Source organism: Callithrix jacchus, chromosome 6 (genome assembly GCF_049354715.1).
Source record: "Callithrix jacchus isolate 240 chromosome 6, calJac240_pri, whole genome shotgun sequence".
Lineage (NCBI taxonomy): Eukaryota > Metazoa > Chordata > Mammalia > Primates > Cebidae > Callithrix > Callithrix jacchus.
The window spans coordinates 61,344,958-61,365,074 of NC_133507.1; the positions used below are offsets into that span (position 1 = coordinate 61,344,958).

The 20,117-nt window shown below is 42.5% G+C and overlaps 1 protein-coding gene across 4 annotated transcripts in view; it reads left to right on the forward strand.

Moving 5' to 3' along the window:
• The first annotated feature begins 1,225 nt into the window (after positions 1-1,225).
• STK39 (serine/threonine kinase 39) overlaps positions 1,226-20,117 on the forward strand; it is a 316,648-nt gene continuing 297,756 nt past the window's right edge. For 2 of the 4 annotated variants that reach the window (XM_035304622.3, XM_035304624.3), the window contains exon 1: positions 1,226-1,320. Coding sequence is in view for 1 of the 4 variants with exons in the window: in XM_008998770.5 (XP_008997018.3) it covers positions 1,661-1,859 (199 nt within the window). In the remaining 3 variants the exon portion in view is untranslated. Of the gene's footprint in view, positions 1,321-1,531; positions 1,860-2,214; positions 2,815-20,117 lie in introns of those variants that run through there. The other 2 variants (XM_008998770.5, XM_035304623.3) reach the window with 2 other exon arrangements.

Consider the following 20,117-nt stretch of genomic DNA (forward strand, 5'->3'; position numbering starts at 1 on the left):
TATGACAAAATGGAAGTCAGAGTAATTTGATTATTTTTCTTTTCTTTTAACAACAGTCCTTAAAAGTTCTTTGGGGTAAGGTGGAGGCAGCATTTGAAGAGGTGAGCAGCCATGGTTTCTTGACAGACATGACAATCAAGACGCAGTTTTTGGACTCCTCTGCATCAAAGAATATACCCTTAGTTTAGCATGATCTTCTGCTTCAAGATTAAAGCGAGGTACCTGCTCTACTCCAACTGTTTGTAATACTCCAAGAGATTAAGTGCCCTCATCTTCAGTGAACATCAATGTTTTCATTAGACAATTAACTTTTCTAATAAATTTCTGGTTTTCTTCTGAATAATCTTTCAAAAATTTTAGGAAGACTTCTGTACATACACTGGATAGAAAAAAATCATGATTTCCCCTAGAGTTTTTATTGCATGTTCATTATTCTTACCTATTTCTTCAGCAGTCCTAGCAATGGGAACCAGACAAGATAATCTTGAGAAATACTATTGGTTTACTGTACCGTTTCAGTTGGAGACAAGAATGGTGGATCCTGGTCACCTCCAAGGAGGGAACACAGAGCACATTCACTGTTATATATAACACCTATAATTAGGAAGACCTATGGTTTTACCATAGCAGTTTTACAGATGAGGTTATTTTTGGGGTGTTGAAAAAGCAGCAATTAATTAAAAGTTTTCAACGGTTTATTCATGCCTCAATAAATTATTTCCCCACCAAGTATACTCTGTTAAGGAAAACGCCTAATGTCTGGCCCCAGAGTCCTCACAGGCTAATTAATATGGCAAATTATTAAGGGTGTAGAATTTGAATAAACTCTTTAAACCTCTCCTGCATGTCTTATTTCTAACTCCATAGCCCCTTAAAACGCCTCCTTGGGATCCAAGTGGCTTGGAAAAAAACAAAGAAAGTCTGTGAACAGTCAGGGACCTAAGGAATCAAGTTTCATTTACTAAGAAAAACTAGCAAGACTGCGATTAGATTAGACAAGGTGGTAAAGGGATACTGGCAGGTAAAGCGCGAGAAAGTTACAACCAGGGTTATTTTCTGACTGGTGTCCTGCAAAGGGACACCGTGTAGGTGTCCCGCTCGCTAACTTGTTAACGAACTTCAGGTTCTCTTTGGTGGCAGGAGAATTCCGAATGTGAGAATCTGGCTGCCGTTCAACGACTCCGCCCTCGGGGTCCCCAGGGGGCGTCCTCTGGCGAGCCTGATTGTCTGGGGCGAAGGCGCAGGGCGAACTGCGAGGGAGGAGGAGAACCCGGGCTGCTGGCCCTGAAAACACACACAAAGCTGCCTGGCTCCCCTTTGGTGGGAATTTCCTCCGCCGCCAGCGGAGCGGGAGGGAGCGGGAGGGGGCGGCGGGGCGGCGGTTCCCCTTGCCGAGGCGGAGAACAGCGCGCGCGAGGCTCGAGACGCGCGGCGAGCGCGGCGGCCGCCGCCTCCTCCACTCCCCGCCTCCGCGGGCACTGCCTCCTCCCTCCGCCCGGCTCGGCCTCCCTCGCTCCCTCCCCTCGTGGCTGGCTTCGGAGGCGACGGCGGGCGGGGAGGGCGTGCGCCGGCCGAGAGGTGTCGGCGGCGAGGCAAAGGAAGTTTCAAGTGGAAGGTCGTCCGCCGGCCGGCGCGTCCTCCTGCTCTCCTCCGCAGCATCATGGCGGAGCCGAGCGGCTCGCCCGTGCACGTCCAGCTTCCCCAGCAGGCGGCCCCGGTGACGGCGGTGGCGGCGGTCCCCGCGGCCGCGACAGCAGCACCGGCCCCGGCAGCTCCCGCGGCCCCGGCCCCAGCCCCGGCGGCACCGGCTGTCGGCTGGCCCATCTGCAGGGACGCGTACGAGCTGCAGGAGGTTATCGGTCAGTGCGGCGGGCGCGGTGGGGCCGGCTCAGGCCGGGCGCCGAGGCCAGGCGGGAGGCGCGGCCGGGGGCGGGAGGGGACGCGGGATGCTGGGTTTGCCTGCTTGCACGCCCGGGAGGCAGAGCGGCCGGCTTCGGGGCCTACCGGCTTCAACAGTTTTTTAAAAAAAATATATTTGTTCGTTCTCTGAGCGCTGGTGCTGCAGGAGGCGGCGCGGCGGATGTGACTCGCACTGCAGACGAGCCGCATGCTGCAAACTTTTATCTCCCGGATCGCCGGGGTGGTGGAGCGGGAGCGTGCCGGGGCCGCAGCTCGTGGCCGGTGGCCACGCGGACAGGCAGCCGCGGGTGGGGTGGGGTTGCGGGGGCGCCGCCCGGGGCTTCCAGTACCCCCGCGCCCCGGGAGCCGCGTCCTGGGGGACTCTGCGGGCGCAGCCGCTCCTCTGCCTCCCATCGTGACCCTCTCACCGCGGGTAACGCAGAGGCCCCAGTGCTTTCCCAAGGCCGGGGAGGATGCTGGCCTCTCTCCCTGACAGCCGCCACTCCACGCCCATCTTGCAGCCCGGCTCTCCGCGCCACTCGGCGCGCCCGGGTTCCCGCCTCCCTCCGTGCCAGGGTGCGCCGCCTGCCGCCCAGTCCGGCCCCCCGGGGAAAGCGGGTGCCCTGGCCTCCTGCCCTGCACCGGGCCGATGCTTCCCTCTGGTCCAGGCCGAAATGCAAAAGTGAAACCCGAGGCTGTCGGTGATCTGCCCCCTGCCTTTCGATGCCTCTGGCTGGCTCACAAATGTCACCTTATCTTACATTTTCAAATACCTGGCAAAGTCGCAGGACTCGGCGTTACTTTTCGTGGAGCCAAGCACATGAAGGGCCAGGAGATTTGTTTTGTCTCTTCACTTAGAACCTTCCCTATTGGATCATCCAGTTTGAGAGCCTTGTCACTTAGAGAAGCCTCCAGGTAAAGTGGGCCCTCAGCATCCAACCTTACTGACGCAGGGATGGGATGTTGCCTTCCCAGATTCTTGGTATATAAGTACAGCGATGAAAAAGGAGTTCAGGATATTTATCTTAAGACTTTCACTTTAAAAATTTTTATCCATCTCCCTTAAAAAAATTAAAACAGATACAAAAATTTCATTAGGTGTTTAAATGAGCCTTTGTCACCTGCCACTGTGGAATAAAACATAGCGCAGATGAAAATATACGTGTGTATATATGTATACATATACACATACATATCTATATATAGAATACACACACACACACACACACACAAATATGTGAGAAAATGTTGGGCAGGGCAGTAACTTAGGATCTAAAAGCTTCAGATGTCCTATAATAGACATTAGTAGACAAAATTCATTGAAAACCCAGATCTTCTATAATTCTTGGCCAAAGACTCAGGGGATTAGTCTTCATGTCACTGCCTGAAATAAATAGCTTCAGGAGCTTCTCAAAGCCTAGAATATTCCATGGAAACCTCTTTAACCTGGCATATAAACCCTGGTACCCTCAATCTGCCTGCCTCCTCCCATTGTCTAAATCTCCTCTCACTGATTGCTTCCTGAATACACCGCTGTCTTCCGCACATCTGGTCTTCCATTCTTTGCTGCCTTGCAGAGGCTCTTCCCTACTGTGAGAGTGCCCATCTTTGTGTACTGAATCTCACCCTGCTTCCAAGGTGAGTGTGAATATTCCTTGAGAAGCCTTCTGCTTCTTTCAAGGCAAAATACGGTGACTTCTTCTGTCCCTCTTTTTAAAGACCTCGTAGCATGTAACCTCATAGTTGTTATTTGCTCAATAAGATCTGAAGGCCTGCTGTGTCCCAAGCATTGCCCTACTTGCTAGCAATATAGACATTAACAAAAGTGATCCCAGCCCTCAAGGACATCATGAGTTGTTAAGAAACATGGGAAAAGGATCCTAAAGGTTGTAATAAGTAAGTGCTGGGGGAGCCCAAAGGAGGGAGTGACTGCCAGGAGAGAGAAGGAAGCAGAGTATTTCTTAGTAGAGGTCATTTGAGCTGGGTTTTGAAGTCTGAGTTTGTAAGGTGCTTAATTATTTCCATTATTGCCTTCACTAACCATCTGTGAACTCCGTTCCTGACAGGAAGAGGTGGGCTGTAAAAGCTGAATAATGGTATCTGCTATATAATTTTCCATAGAGTCCATAGGACTGGAAGAACTTATAATCAATGTATATTCCTACTTGATTAGTAATTAGGGTTAAAATACAAACGTTGCCTTTTGCAAACAGTATTTTTTGTAAAATAATAAGATCTTACTTTGAGTGGGATTAGTGGCAGGACTTCTTTCAGTTTGCAGTTTTAGCAGTGTTAATTATGGTTGGTCAATTGAGTGGAAAAAAAGAAATTTACCTGAAGAATTTGAGAACAAAAACATCTGCTTACTCTACCCTGACTTTTGCACGTTTGCATTGTGGGAAGGGCTTTTTTGCATTTAAAGTTTATCTCACATTTTCCCAACTAAGAAATGGTCTGTGTGGAGGCTCTGTCACTGAAAAATCAAATTGCTGGAATAGGTTTTTTGCAATGGCTTAATGTTTATAGGGAATTGCAGACCCATTTCCATTTAGGGTTTAATGCTAGTTGAGTGATTAAGACTGAACTTGTGGTTGAGCACTTTTGCTTAAACATTACACACAGAAGTTAGCAGTTCAAACACTGAACAAGTTTCAACATGAATGCCAGTTGACAGCCTTTGCTTCTACCCGCCCGCCATACAGCAGGTGTCATATGATATGACTCCAGCAGTGTGAACCGTGACCAGCAGCAGGAGGCTCAGATGTGCCTGAGCAGAAAGCCAAAGAAGGCACCGTGTTTTAAATTTCCAGCGTGGCACCGGCATGGAGCACTGTTTTTTTTTTTTTTTTCATTTCCTTGGGGCCCTCAGGATTAGGAGAGAATAAGTTTACTAAAATCCAAACAAAGCAGGTTCAGTTGTTTGACTTCTGTTTTAGAAAAATAAGCACAGGATTTTGCAAGCCTAAAAATAAAGTTTTCTCTTTGTTGTATTGTTGTTCTTGTGTTTTAAAAGGTCAGTGGAGAAACTGTATTGCTCTTAGGAGTATTCTGGTTCAGAAGTTTATTAATGACCTGGAAGTGATGTAAAATTGATTGAAGGGAGCTTTATATTTACAGAGGGGTTAAAAATGTTGGAAACTATTAAATTCTTTCTTTTAGCCATCGATGTCCTTGTCTTAGTAGATTTCAAATATTTCTGTCTCTTTGGAGGCTTTCCAACCTGTTTATACTCGTCAGCCTTATTAATCTTTGTTCCTTACTTCTCTAAAGAAGGAATTTGGGAGTGAGTTGAGTCCCCAAAGGTAGGTATCCCTACTTTGAGAAGTATAAAGGACACTTAAAGCTATGCCAGTTGAAAACTTAGTTTGTTGGTGGCATTAATATTACCTAGATTTGCTAAACAGGGAATGAAAGTGAATCATGTAAGTGTTTACTTGGCTGTCCCTAATGGAATGGAGCACCCTCAATGAACTTCTCATTCAAAGAGTTGTAGTCATTGAAGTAGCAATTTCTGTATTTGAATCAGGTGATTCCAGCAGTGCTGTTATCTTTGCTGATTTTCTTCTGAGAAACACTAGACTCCTGCCTCAGCATATGTTTGATTTTCTTAGATTTTTTTGCAGGATGCACCTTTCTTTATGTAGTTTTGTACTAGATTTCTCAGCGTTGCTTTACTTTTGTCCTGGGTGGTCATTTAGAATGACCTAAAAGTAACAATTTGACATCTCAATCAACACAAAGAATATGAGTTTTAGAATCCTGGCCATGGTTTGACAGAGGGTTCCTTTGAATGCTTTATTTCTCTCTTGTGGGGCTTTGTTTATTCATTCAGGTGTGTTTTCCTCAGGCCCAGGTAATAGTGCATATGGCCAGGACTTTAAGGAGCAACAGCCTCTCATAAAATGAGATTGTATATAGCCCTGGGCATTCCCCCTTTGCTCCCTGCTCTCAAGTTTCTGTGGGTTTCTGTGGTTTGGAGATTAGAATTGGTTTTTATAGATATCTTAGAGGCAGTGAGGACAGGCATAAGGGAGCCACAGTACTGAGTGTGTGTTCTGATCTCTCAGACCTTTACGCCAGGCTGCCTTGCCGCTGCAGTGGGTTCTTTGACCTTGAGTAGTTTGTTTGTTGTTGTTTTTTAAATACTAGATGAGGCCTGAGATGGTTTGTCTCAAAGAAGACAGGGCTTTGATTTTAATTTCATTTCATTTTTTTTAATAAGTAGAAACATGTATGTAGCAATGTTATTTTGTATTTATTAGTATTATTTTTTTGAGATTGGGTTTCTTTCACTCTGTTGCTCAGGTTAGAGTGCAGTGGTACAATCATACCTCACTGCAGCCTCAAACTCCCAGGCTCAAGTGACCTTCCCAAATCAGCGTCCTGAGTAGCTGGGACTACAGGTGCAAACCATCATGCCTGGCTAATTTTTGTTTTTAAGAGATGGGGTCTCACTATGTTGCTGAAGCTGGTCTTGAACTCCTGAGCTCAGTGATTCTCCTGCCTTGGCTTCCCAAAGTGTTGGAATTATAGTTGTGAGCCACTGTGCCTGGGCTCTTTATATACATTTCTTTCTTTCTTTTCTTTTTTTTTCTTGTCAGAGTCTTGCTCTGTTGCCCAGGCTGGATTGCAGTGGCACCATCTCAGCTAACTTCTCCCTCTGCCTCCTGGGTTCAAGCAATTCTCCTGCCTCAGCCTCCCGAGTAGCTGGTATTACAGGCCAGGCTAATTTTCATATTTTTTGGTAGAGAAGGGGTTTCACCTTGTTGGCCAGGCTGGTCTTGAACTCCTGGTCTTAAGTGATCTGCCCACCTTAGCCTCCCAAATTGCTGGGATTACAGGTGTAAATCACTGTGCCCGTCCTATTTTGTATTATTTTTATTGTGGTAGAATATACACAACAAAAAATTGTACCATTTTAACTGTCTTTAAAGTATGCAATTAAATGGCATTAATTATATTTACAAGAGAAATACTCTTTTAAAAGGGGCCTGGGGGGAGATCTCAAGGTAAAAAGAAACTGGTAAAGTGACTGCAATCCTTGCTTTATACATTTCATTTGTAACTAATGGTATTATGAATTCTTCCCTGACTTTTATGGCTTATTGTATGCTACATTTTCTGATGGTGTTTGAAAATAAGTTGCAGCAGTGCCGGCTCTGGAGTCCGACAGCCTGGACTGTTTCATGTCCCGCAATGGCGGTCACTGATGCTACGACCTTGAGCAAATGACTTAGATGTGTCTGCACTCAGTTTCCTCATTGGTAACATAGAAATCATAAAAATAGGGTTGTAAGGATTGAGAGAATGTAAAGCACTGAGAATCGTGCCTGGCACACAGCATGCTTTCAATTAGTCTTAGCTGTAACTTCTATAGACTTCATTTGCTAATCAGATTCAAGTTATCAGGAGAGAACATAGTCCTATCTTTGGCAAGATTCTGGAGTGGCTTGAAGGGTTTCTCTGCTATGTTTCTAGCAGGGAGGAAGTGGGAAGGAGAGGTTGTTCCCTAGTCCTACTCTTCTGCTGGGCTGCTGGAAGGGGCTTACTAGGGGAGCCAGAGGCCCCCCAGAGATCTGACTTCCCCTTGCACCTCCACTGCTGTAGGAGGAAACTGAAGAGACCTGTGGAGCCCCTGGCGATTTGGACAGCTCAGGGATTTAGGTGCCAAATGGCCCTCTGACAAGTGATGAGAGCATCCTGCGGGAAGGTTGCTGAAGAGGAGCAGCCCATTATGAGAGGCTGAGAACAACCTGCTAGGACTGCACTTTTCCTCCACCTCTGAGTTTGCCCAGAGGCTGACATGCCAGCAGGAAATGCTGCTGACTAAAAGAAACACTCACTGTGTGTCCCAGCCAGTGCGAGGACAGAGACCTTCATTTTCAGATAAAGTCATCACCATTGCTTCCCTGTCTTCTTACTTCCCTCTCTGCTTTCCCCTCAGTTTATAAATATTCTCAAGCCTCTCTCTTATCTTTAAATGACAAAAGAGAACAAAAACACTCTCTACTTCTTTCTCCTCTGGCTACTCCTTTATCTCCTTTCTTCCTTCCACTGCTAAACTGTTTGAAGGCACCTCCTATTCCCTCTCAGCCCACTGCAGTCTGGCTTCTGCCCTTTCCTGAAAGGAACCAAGTTACTTTCTCTAAAATCACAGTGACTCTTCTGTGGCCAGAGCCATTGGGCACTGTAGTCCTTCTCTCTGCAGGGGTAGGTGCCATCTTTCATTCTACTTCTGGAAAGGCTATTGCTTGGGCTTCCATGCCATCCATTCCTTCTAGACTTCCTGCACTCCCCTGCCCACCCAGATGCAGGATGCACATCTCTGTCTAAGGCTTCAGCTACCACCTCAGATGTTGAGGATCTTCCTCATTACCGATCAGTGTTTGGACTATCTGTTCAACGTCTCCGTTTGAATGTTTCACAGGAACTTCATACAGTTAAACTCATTGTCTCTCCACCCTTGCCTCAGTCCTAATCTGCTTCCTTCTGTATTTGTCTTCTTTAGAACCCTCAAGGGCAAAACCTCCTGGCCATTCTATATTTTCCTGTCTTCCTCCATCTCCCACATCTTTCTGGTCACCAAGTCCTAAATACTCCACCTCCTTGAAATCTTTGATCTGACTTAACTCTTCATGTTGGCCACCACTGGTTTAGTTGAGGCCCTTATCGATTCTTATTTGGATTATTGTAATAAATTCATAACCAGGTTCCTTTTTTCCATTCTTGTTTCTGGCTGTTATGTGCATTGCTACCAGAGTGATACTGCTCTACCAGAATTCTTTATCACATTGCTCCCAGGCTGAAACCCCTTTAGTAGTTCTCCCATTATCCTTAAGACTAATTTGAAGCACAGTGCTTGGGGTCTTTTGGGAATTGTCTCTTGCCTCCCCTGTCAGCCACATCTTGCCATTTCCAGTCTCAAGACAGAATCTCCAGCCAGTTGGAACCCTTTGCAGTAGCTGAAATGCCTCTTCTAGGCAAGATTTTCATCTGCTTGGACCACCATTCCAACACCCTTCCCTTCCATTTTTCATCTGTATAGCAGAGAGCTTTGTCTCTTCTTAAGTATTGTCCTTATTGAAGTATCATATGCATGTGGAAAAGTGTACATATTAAAAATGTATATCTTGGTGCCTGTTCATGAATTGAATATACCATGTAACCAGCACCTTAACTGGGCTTCCCTTCTCATACCCTGAACAAGTGATTTCTTGTTGCACAAACAATCTGCCTCTAGAACCTCCCTCCCCACTTGCCCTTCAGACTCAATTGGGTCTTTCCCTCCCTGGCAGTTCTCACACTGTCTGCAGACTGTTTCTTCCTTGCCAGCCTGGCTCTAAGACTGTTAAGTCCTCCTTGAGGACGGGGTCTCTTATCTCCACACCCTGCATCTCGTAATAAATGTTTACTACACGGTTTTTGGATGAAGGTCTGAGTTCTGGGGATAAATACTCACTCCCCCGCTTGTGGAAGAGGAACTTTGCCTGATGTCTAAAAATTTGCCTCTCTGGATCCTGAGGATTTGATCTTGCCTGTGGTTAATGATGGTGCTTATTTAGTTGTGTTTGGGCCAATCAGCTTAAAGGGCTCTGTAGAAATTAGCTCATTAATCCTCGCAGATCAAGAGTAAGCACTTTGAGTGCGTCCACCTGCCTGTGTTGTGGAGGTAGGCAGGCAGAGGCCTGGCACTCCTGAGGTCATAGGATGGAGAGATGGCCTTTTCGGCTGGATTACAGGACCCAGAGCTCCCTGCCACATTTCTGGCGCCCTTAGACATTGTAGGGTGGAGTGGGGAAGTCCCACACTGCCCTTCAAAGCTCTGGAGCTTTTTTTTCTTGAGTACACCAGTGATCTCTTTCTCTTGCTGTTCATGTATTTATATATAACTCTCACCTTGAAGTTCTGTGGCGCCTCTTCCCGTGTAGGAATCAGGACTGCTGGCGGCGATCAGAGTTTCAGGTGAAACATAGGAGCAGAATTGCAGAACAAGTGGCTTTCAAAGGTGGTTATGATGGCAGGAGTTCTATTTTTATCAATTGTAAGGGACTGACTTGATAGGATGAGTGTGGACCATAGAACCGGGTCGTTCTTTTTAAGTCAAAACCAACCTAATAGATGTTACAATTCCTCTACGGTGTACTTTTGGGAAGTTTTTTTTTCCTCATTAAATATAATTCCCCATGTAATCATGTGAAATTATACATTTTCCTCTAGGGTGGTTTTGTTTAGGTTACACCAAAACAGCTCTTAGTTGAAGTGATTCAAGTGTTTCTTTTTTCCATATCTGCCATTAGTTGGTCAGGTTTTTGTTACTAGACAAGAAATCAATATATTAATTAAAAAGGCATTTCAGACTTGGCTTAACAGAAAAGCAGAAGAGAAACAAAAATCCTTTAGAGACTGGATTGGCAGTACTTTATATCTACAGTTGATTTAGATAAATACTTTGGAATTCGATGTGAGTAAATGCTATATTTCACATTTCTTCTCACTTGCCAAACAGTTATTTGAGAATAAACCCTGGCTTAGCTTTAAGAAACTTCTTGAACATTGAGGATTTAGATGAATTGACCTTTTAAATGGATTGTATATTTTGATATGTGGGAAAACATTTTAAGATAGAAATGGTAGAGACCTCTACATTCATATTATCCCTGATTTTATTTTCAAACCTCTTCCAGGTAAGTGGCATTTAGTATAACTCTGAGAAGCCTCGTATTGGGGGTGCTTATGCAGTTCTTCTCTTAGGTAAAAATATGCATTTTATTGACATGTATGGGGTTTAGTTTTTTAACCTTTAGTCACCACTGGAGCTATTTGTCAGAAAAACTAAATGGAAAGTAGAGGTGATGATTTTTTTGCTCTGTGAATGATAGCTCTTCAGTTGGGGAGTATTTTGGAAGCCAGTGACCTATGATATTTGTGAGACTTCTCAGAATCATTCTATGGATGGTTAGGGTCTTAGAAGAAGTAATGATTTTGTTTTGAACTGGTTGTATTAGTTTGAACCAGAGTTTGTACTCAGGGGTATTCTAGCTGCTTTATGTCCTACTCTGTTTAGTCTGGGAATTGAAAAGGATTATATTTTGAGGGGTTGGTGCCTATTGACCTATTCTTTGTAGCTTAGATTTTAATTTGAATGGTCTGGTTCTCTCTCTTAGTCTCTGGCAATCTCAGTGTCTCTCTGCTTAATTATGGGATGACTCAAAGAAGCAGAGGAAGAGGAGCAGCAGCCTGGGGTTCCGGGGGAAGGAATGGCCGGTCACTGCTGGCTTTTGTAAGTCAGTTTCTAAGTGAGAAGTGGCACAAGAATATAAAGAGAATTAGGAAATTTAATTTTAGAAGAAATACAAAGAAAAAAAACCCATCCCAGCTGCTTTGTCTTGTAACCGAAAACTCCAGTGGACAAAGTTGAAGAAACTTGCCTGTAGCCCCAAAGTCCTTAGAATCCCAGGCTCGTGATTCCTCCCTAATTCAGTATTTTTTTTCCACTTATATCACATTGTTTCCTTGTTGGTGTAAAGGAAGATGTTAGAAATATTATTGACTCAATGACTTTTATAACTACTATTAAGACTTTTTCTTTTGTAGAGACAGAATCTTATGATGTTGCACAGGGTAGTCTCAGACTCCTGGCCTCAAGGGATTCTCTTACTGTAGCCTCCCAAGGTGCTGAGACTACAAGCATGAACCACTGTACCTGGTCTATGACTCAATCTTAATAGAGTAAAAATATGTCTAAGAATATATTTATTATATAGAAATCCATAAAACTCTTACTTCTTTAGGGGCATTAAAATGATTTTTATTTACCTGTATTTCTTTCTTCATCAGGGCATGTTTATTTAACATGTAAACCAGGTTATATGTAAATGTATAATATCTTCATTTTAGCCATCACCTGTTGCCTGGTCTACTACAGTAGATTATGTTTTTAATCTTTGGTTATCATCTTTCAGTGAGGTGGAGGTGGGTGTGTGCTGTAAGGTTGAGGTGCAGGAAGTTGAGGGTTGAAGAAAAGTACATGAAATAGATATACTCTATGACTGCTCATTATGTGGAGCAAGGTGGTCCCTTATGTGGGACTGATATTTTATAACAATCAGAGCAGCAGCGGTGTCCCCAGAAGAAAGGGGCTAGCACCACCCTGTCCAGCTTGGTAGCCACTAACCACATGTGGCTATTTACAGTTAAGTAAAACTAAAGAAATAGGATACAGTCCTTTGGTTGCACTAGCCACATTTCAAGTGCTCAATAATGAATTGTGGCTGTGACTGCCTTATAGAATAGTGCAGATACAGACCGTTTGCATCATCACAGAAAATTGTATTGCATGACTCTGGATGGTAATTTCTCGGAAATGTTCAAAGACTGGCTAAATACTATGATGATGGCTGTAAGTAGTGTGAAGCCACCATTTAATATAACATGCGAAGGTATTGCCACCAGCTTAGTACACAAAGGAGACAGGCATCATTAACCTGATTTTTAAAAATATTTTGTTGTCACTCTGTGCTCTATTTGAAAGCCAGTCAATTCATCTTTTCAGAAGAGTATTCTTGTGTGTGGTGAAACAGATACCCCTGTTGACTTAGGAAAATAGTTTTGAAGTCTAATTTTTTATCTTACCCACTTACCTCATTTTGGAAATGTTCTTGTGATTACTAAACACAGATTCTGTCCAAATGAAACCCAGTATTTTCAGAAATATCAAAATGTTACATTTCTTGAAAAAAAAAATCACATTAGAGTCTTTGGGTTGGATATGCAGTCAGATCACTTCGATTTGTCTTCTTTTATGTTATGAAGAAGGCCCTGATTATATAGGTTTAAAAATGAAATTACAAAGAAGTTCTGAAATTAACCCTAATTAGGAAAACTAATACCCATATTAATTTTAGTGACTTAAACAGTGAATTTGAATCATAGTCTTTTCTTTTCCTTTGAGTTAGGAACATTTTGTGATTTGAGTGATTCAAGGATTAACAGTTTATCCTTAAGTTATAGGTCACAAAGCAAGTAAAACATCGTTTAAGCTAGTACCTTAATAGAAATTGAAACACTATTTGGGTAGGATACCTGCTTTGTGGAGAGAAGGAGTTAATGACTGCGGAGGGGTAGAGAAAAAAAATCTATGTAGGGAGATTAAGTGGGTTTAATTTTGGGCAATTCAGGAACAGCCTGTACTTTCTCACATTTAGTGTCCCTTGAGTGACCGGAGCTGTAACAGAGAATGTTTTACTATGTAATCCTTTTAAAATTTTTTCCTTGTATGTGCCCTTTCAAGTTTCTGAAGTCTTAAACCCAGTGCCTGACCTTAAACACAAGTTGTTGTGGAAACATTTTTAACATGGCACCTTTCCTGGGTAGTCGGGTAGCTGAAATCGGACTAGGGAAAGTGTTTCTGTGTAGTTTCAAATTGTGGTCATTAGGATAAACTTAAGAATAGTAATGTTTTCTTCATAAGTCAAGATCAGGGCTAGAGTAAATACCCATCAGTTGTTTAAAAAGTGATGATCTCTAGGGCCAAGAGATGATGAGCCTGTCAGTTCGTCTATAGCCATTTTTCTGATTGTCTGCATAAATGCTGCAAGACTTTCTGAAGGCTATAATTTCATGTCCTGTTCTTTTTTTTTTGAGATGGAGTCTTACTCTGTCATCCAGGCTAGAGTACAATGGCGTGATCTCAGCTCACTGCTACCTCTGCCAGAGTTCAAGCGATTCTCCTGCCTCAGTCTCTTGAGTAGCTGGGATCACAAGCGCCCACCACTATGCCCAGCTAACTTTTTGTATTTTTAGTAGAGTTGGAGTTTCACTGTGTTGGCCAGGCTGGTGTCGAACTCCTAGAGTTATGATTCGTCTGCCTCAGACTCCCAAAGCGCTGAACCGCTGTGCCTGGCCTTCATGTCCTGTTCTTTAAAGCCCATTGGAAATAGATAATATAGGCAGCTTTGTAACTTACATTTTTGCTTAAACAGTCTTTATGGAAAAGGGGGATAACTGACATTCCAGTGACTAGGACAGGTAAAGTTAGAGTTGGATGCTTGTTTTGCTGGACTTATACATTATAGTCCATTTCGTCTATCATATTAAAAAATGAAATTATTTTTAGCCATATGTAGTTGTTTAAAATTAAATATTTTCTTATCTCTTGGAGCTACCTGGAAGAAAGGGAGTAACAGAAGTAGGAAAGATGATCTTTATGAGGTATGACTGACAGTAAGTTAATCAGATCAGAATTTTTATATACAGAAAGTGTTTTTTCCTTCAGGGGGATGTGTGGGAGGGTATCTATTTTGACTTTATCGCTACATTTTATTTTGAATAAAAACTTAGATCTTCTGCGGCAAGCAGGCCGGTGTTGCCATTGGAAGACTGTGTGAAAACTGTGCCAGCAAGTGTGTGATTTGTGACTCCTGTGTGTGTCCCTGCACGCTGGTGTGCATATGTGATGAGTATAACTATGGATCTGACTAGGGCCGCTGTGTGATCTGTAGAGGCCCTGAGGTCTCTGCTGCCTATTATTTATTGTAAGGAGTGCACCATCCAGGAGAAGGACAGAGATGGCTGCCCAAAGATTGTCAATTTGGAGAGCTCTAAGACAGACCTCTTCTATGAACTCAAAAAATACGGCTTCAAGAAGAGGTGGATAGTGGCTGGCTCCTTCCCTTCCACCTCAAGCTGCTGTAGCTGCCAGAAAAGATGCCTACTACTAGCAGAAAGGGAGCAGAGCCCAGAGCATCACCAGGAGTGCCTGCTACTGTACTGGCAGCTTGCCACCCCCTCCTCTCCCTTCACCCAGACACGTGGTAGGGATGGAAAAGGACTCCTCACAGAGCACTCTGGCAAACTGTATTAGAGAAAACTGATAGATTAATTAATGGTTTTTCTTGAATTCGAGAAGCAAAGATCTGTTCTCCTTATTGGTATGTTCTCCTTCAACCAAGATCTTCTAAAAAGAAATAATATTTTAGTCTTCCGCTTGAGGAGTTGACTGTGAAGCTATGTCCAGTGAAACACATGTTCTTGCAGCAGCTCTGGTGGCAGCTGTCCTTGAGGAACCTTCGGTGTGTGGTGGGAAGCTATCAGAACAAGAAATTGAGGCATTTACTCTTCCAACACTTGTGCTGGTGTCATGTTATTTTCCTTCTGAGAAATTGGAAACCTGTTCTGTTGCTGTTGTATTAATAAAGTTAGTGTTTATTTTCTGGTTAAAAAAAAGTAGCCATTTCTATCAGTCCTCCTATGAAGAAATGAGACTGATTTTCTAAGGTGACATTAATTTGCTTTTAAGAGGCTTCTAAATGTGTTTGAAGCAGTGATATTTGTATTGGAATAAGTATTTAACCTTACAAAATGACTCTTTGGCATGACAGTGCTGTTAGTTGTTTTCAGTCAGTTTGTTTACTATTATTTGTAATAGATTCTGGATCACTATTTCATAGAAGTGGTAAGACTATCTAGGACTTGGTAGGAGATTACAGTGAGCTGTTGGCCTAGAGGTAGGGATTGCAAAAGTAAAAGCTGATGGTGGCTGAGAGGAGTTTGGTAGGGTGGTAGCTGGGATTCTACAGTCAGATCTGTGAAGCCAGGGAGAAAATGGGCTCATTCCGAGGCAAAGACTAGTACACCTCAGACCTGAGCAGGCCTGAGAAAGGGAGAGAATAAGAACCTGGGGGCATTTCCAGGTTTACAGTTTGCAGGACTTGACAAGGGGTCAAGGCAAGGAAATTCATAGGAACAGTGTAATTTTTCCAAGGTTGATTCAGCAGCGGCTACTTGTTGAGGTAGGTGCCTCTTTTGAAGTTTTGCTGTTAAGTGTGCCTCTGACACACTGAAAGACTCAGTTCTCTCTTTGTGGATTTTGACATTCCCTTTATCGGTTATCTATAGCCATGTAACAAATGACCCCAAAACTTAGTGAGCTAAAGTAAGGACCATTTTATTTGCTTATAATAAAAGTTGGCGATTTGGGTTTGGCTGGGTTGGGCAGTTCTTTGGATTGAGGGCAGACCATGGTCAACTTGGCTGGGGCTCTCTTAAGATGGTCTCACTTGCACGTGGGGTGCTTGGTGCTGCCTGCTGGCTGGTCCTCACTTTCCACTGATTTCTCATCCCAAAAGAAACTTGCCTGTACTTGGTTTCTTGGCTGTAGGAGTGTTCCAAAATACTGCGAGTGGAAGCTGCAAGGACTCTAGAGGCCTAGTCTTGGAAAGTCACACAGTGCCAATCTGCCAGCACAAATTCAACGAGAAAGGAAATAGATTTTTTTACTTTTTGGGAGGAGCGGTAAAATCACATGGCAGAGGGACATGTGTACAAGTATGGGAGGAATTCTTATGGCCCTTTTGTAAATTCTTTGCCACAGCTGCTATATTTAGCACAAGGAAGATGAATATACAATGTTTGTCATTCATTGAACTTTTGTTTTTCGCGTGTGGTAGAGGAAACTGTTACCCCACTACCTTCACCCTAGTGGTTATAGTGCCATTGATTATATGTTTCATAGACTAGTTTGCTGTGTGACTTTTGCTATAGAGGTGGCTTTAGGAGTGTATTGCTTGCTAAACAGTCTAAAGATGTTGATTCTAATGTGGCATTTGAAGGGTGACGGAGGGTGTGTGTGTGTGTAATGCTGATCCTTTTTAGGCTTGAGGTGTTTTATTCCAGACTGACTTTCTTAAAACTCAACACCACATTAAGAACATAGATTGTTTGCATGCATATGTATTTTTTCTTCCTGCCACCTACAAGTCATGAACTAGATCTGTCACGGCCCCCAAAAATAACATGTTGTCTGTGCATCACTCAATTTAAAGGTAGATTGTTGATTAAGAAAGTTTCTTTACTTTGAAGTCAATCCAGCAATACTTATTCCCTGTTTTACAGTTTTTTGCTTGCCTATTAGGATAGAAAGATTGGAAGCCTTGTAATTGTTATTGACAGAATTACAGAATTTACCCCCGTCCCCCTTTTTTATTGTTTTAGGTTTTTGTTTTGTTTATTGCATACCGATGGCAGAAATAATAGAAGGAAGGGAGATGTGCTGTTATACATCTTAATTTTTTTTTCTTGAGTTGGAGGCTTGCTCTGTCGCCCAGGCTGGAGTGCAATGATGTGGTCTCGGCTCACTGCAACCTCCACCTTCCAGGTTCAAGCAATTTTCCTGCCATAGCCTCCTGAGTAGATGGGATTGCAGGCACCCACCACCACACCTGGCTAATTTTTGTAGTTTTAGTAGAGACAGGGTTTCACCATATTGACCAGGCTCTTGGCCACACTGGTCTCGAACTCCTGACCTCGTGATCCACTCACCTCGGCCTTCCAAAGTGCTGGGATTACAGGTGTGATCCATTGTGCCTGGCCTGTTATACCTTTTATTAAGTTGTAAAGTTTTTCTGGTAAAAGCCTTTATCATAAAATATTATATGCTTTTGGATGTGGGAAGAGGGCTAAGTGTTATCTTTATAAAGTTAGAGATTTAAATGCTAAGTGACCTGTTTATTACATTGGAAGACAGGTCTGGGCATGGGATTAAAATTGTGGAGTGTCCTTCCCATGGCTGGCTTGGATTTCCTTCTCACGTAAGAAAGAAGCACCGAGAAAAGGATGTTACCTGGGCCTCTGAGGTTGTTAAAATTTCCAACCTTATTTATTTTATTTATGTATTTATTTATTTATTTGTATTTTGAGAAGGAGTTTCACTCTTATCCAGGCTGGAGTGCAGTGGTGCGATCTTGGCTTACTGAAACCTCTGCCTCCTGGGTTCAAGCGATTCTCCTGCCTCAGCCTCCCAAGTAGCTGAGATTACAGGCATGCGCCACCACACCTGGCTAATTTTGTATTTTTAGTAAAGACAGGATTTCACTGTGTTGGTCAGGCTGGTCTCAAACCCCTGACTTTGGGTGATCCACTCGCCTCAGCCTCCCAAAGTGTTGGGATTACAGGTGTGAGCCACTTTGCCTGGCCCTATTTTAGGCTTCTCAAATGTGATACAAGCAATATTACATGGTCATTGTAGAAAATTTGTATAACACCGATGAGTAAAAAGGGGGAAAAGTCACCTCATCACCCAAGGCTAGATACTGTTTGAATTTTTGTGTAGGAGTATATATTTACATGACTTAGGACTTTTGAAAAAAAAAGTATAAATTTATATTTTTGGAAATGTCTACTATTTTTGTATTCCCAGTGCTTTCACATTTAATTTGTTAGGGCAAGTAAAATAAACTAGTCTTAGATTAGTACTTGCTGGCAAAAGTGATTTTTTTTCTTGAGAATTTGGCATATGCTGATAGGCAAGCATGCCTTATGATTACTGGAAAGTGTGTAAGTGTGTTTTTTCTCATACTGAAATGTTTTCAGAATCATGGAGTACATCTAATACAATGTATTCTCAATGTCTGTGTTACAATTTAGTATTTCTTAGGAGTATCTAGTATACTTTGCCTTTTGTCTTCCAGATTCTATTGGATCACCTTATTCTGATATTTTGCACTTTGTCGATTGGTAGAAAAATCCTTTTACAAAAAGTTCTGACACAGAGAGAAGTTAAGAGTCAGTAACTCTCTTACTGTTTGTGGATGTGTTTGAACAGAGTAGTGACTTTTGGATTTCACAGTGACTTCCTATCAAACCTAGAGCTGGCAGCGTGAGGATTTTCTAGAATAGTTAAATATGTGGTATCTTTTTGTAGAAATAGTGATCTGATTTCATGCGCATGTGGGAGAAGTGAATATCTAGGAATTCAATTTGATGATATAAATGTTGAATTTTGGGGTCTTCTAAATTTTAAGGATTTTATAGTAGTTAGATCAAAAGGACAAAATAGGTTTTAGCATGACTAGTCTTTATTTAAAAAGTTTTCTTAACTACGAAGGTATAATATTTGTGAATCAAGTTAAATGAAAATAACTCCCAGCTTTCATTGCCTGGAGATGGCCTGTATGGCCACTTTAGTGTGTATCCTTGCAGGTAATTTTCTGTGTATACATCTACATAAAGATTTTTCCAAAATGTAATAATTGTACATGTAACATGGAAACTATACATATTCTGCAACTTGTAAGTTTTACTTCTCAAAGTTATATATATATTACTTATATATTTCTGTATATTTTCTGTAAATATATTTAGTAAAACTTACACACTGCAGATATTCACAGCTCTCATTCTGGGTCATTTCTCAGAGATCCACATCCTTTAAAAAACTGCTACTTCTGGATCCATTTCTTTCTTTTTCTTTTCTTTTTTTTTTTCTGAGACATGAGTCTTGCTCTGTCGCCCAGGCTGGAGTGCAGTGGTGTGGTCTCGGCTTACTGCGACCTCTGCCTCCCAGGTTTAAGCAATTCTCTGCCTCAGCCTCCCGAGTAGCTGGGATTACAGGTGCACACCACCATGCCCAGCTAATTTTTTGTATTTTTAGTAGACTTGTGGTTTCACCATCTTGGCCAGGCTGGTATTGAACTCCTGACCTCGTGAACCACCTGCCTCGACCTCCCAAAGTGCTGGGATTACAGGCGTGAGCCACTGTGCCTGGCCCCTGGATCCATTTCTGTTCTATGAGTGCACCTTAATTTACTTAACTAATTCCTTTATTGATGAACTTACTGTTTCCAAGTTTTTATTATTTCTGTGGGATAGATATCCAGAATTTGGGATGACCAGGGCCAGTGGTATTGCATTTATACTTTTGATAGGTACTGTGAAAATGTCTTCTAGTTTTACTAATCAAATGCTAATTTAGTTGCTCCCATTATGGACCTTAAAGATAAGAGGGCATTAGAGTGAGGAGGCATCTTGCCTTATTCCCAATTTGACCCAGACCTAAAATATTAAAGGTCTGGAGAAAATGGTGGGTGGGGTGAGGTGGGGTGGGATGGTGGGGTAATGAAGGATTGGAAAAGAAAAAAATTATCACCTCAGTATAGGGAATGAAAGTTGCATCACTTATGATCTAAAAAATGAATTGTGATGAAGTTTATTCATATGAGCAGATTTATGGAAAGTTTTTTGAATTGGTGAGAAGTATGTATTATAGAATATAATACAATTGGTTAATCTACCCTTTAGGTTACAAAGTACAGGAACTCACTGAAATTATGCAAATAATATGTCATTCTTTATAAAGATAGATATGGGAATAGGGGGATAGGAATCTCATATATAATCCTGCATTTTATAGCATCCCAGGAAAAGTTGAGGTTCTTGGTCTT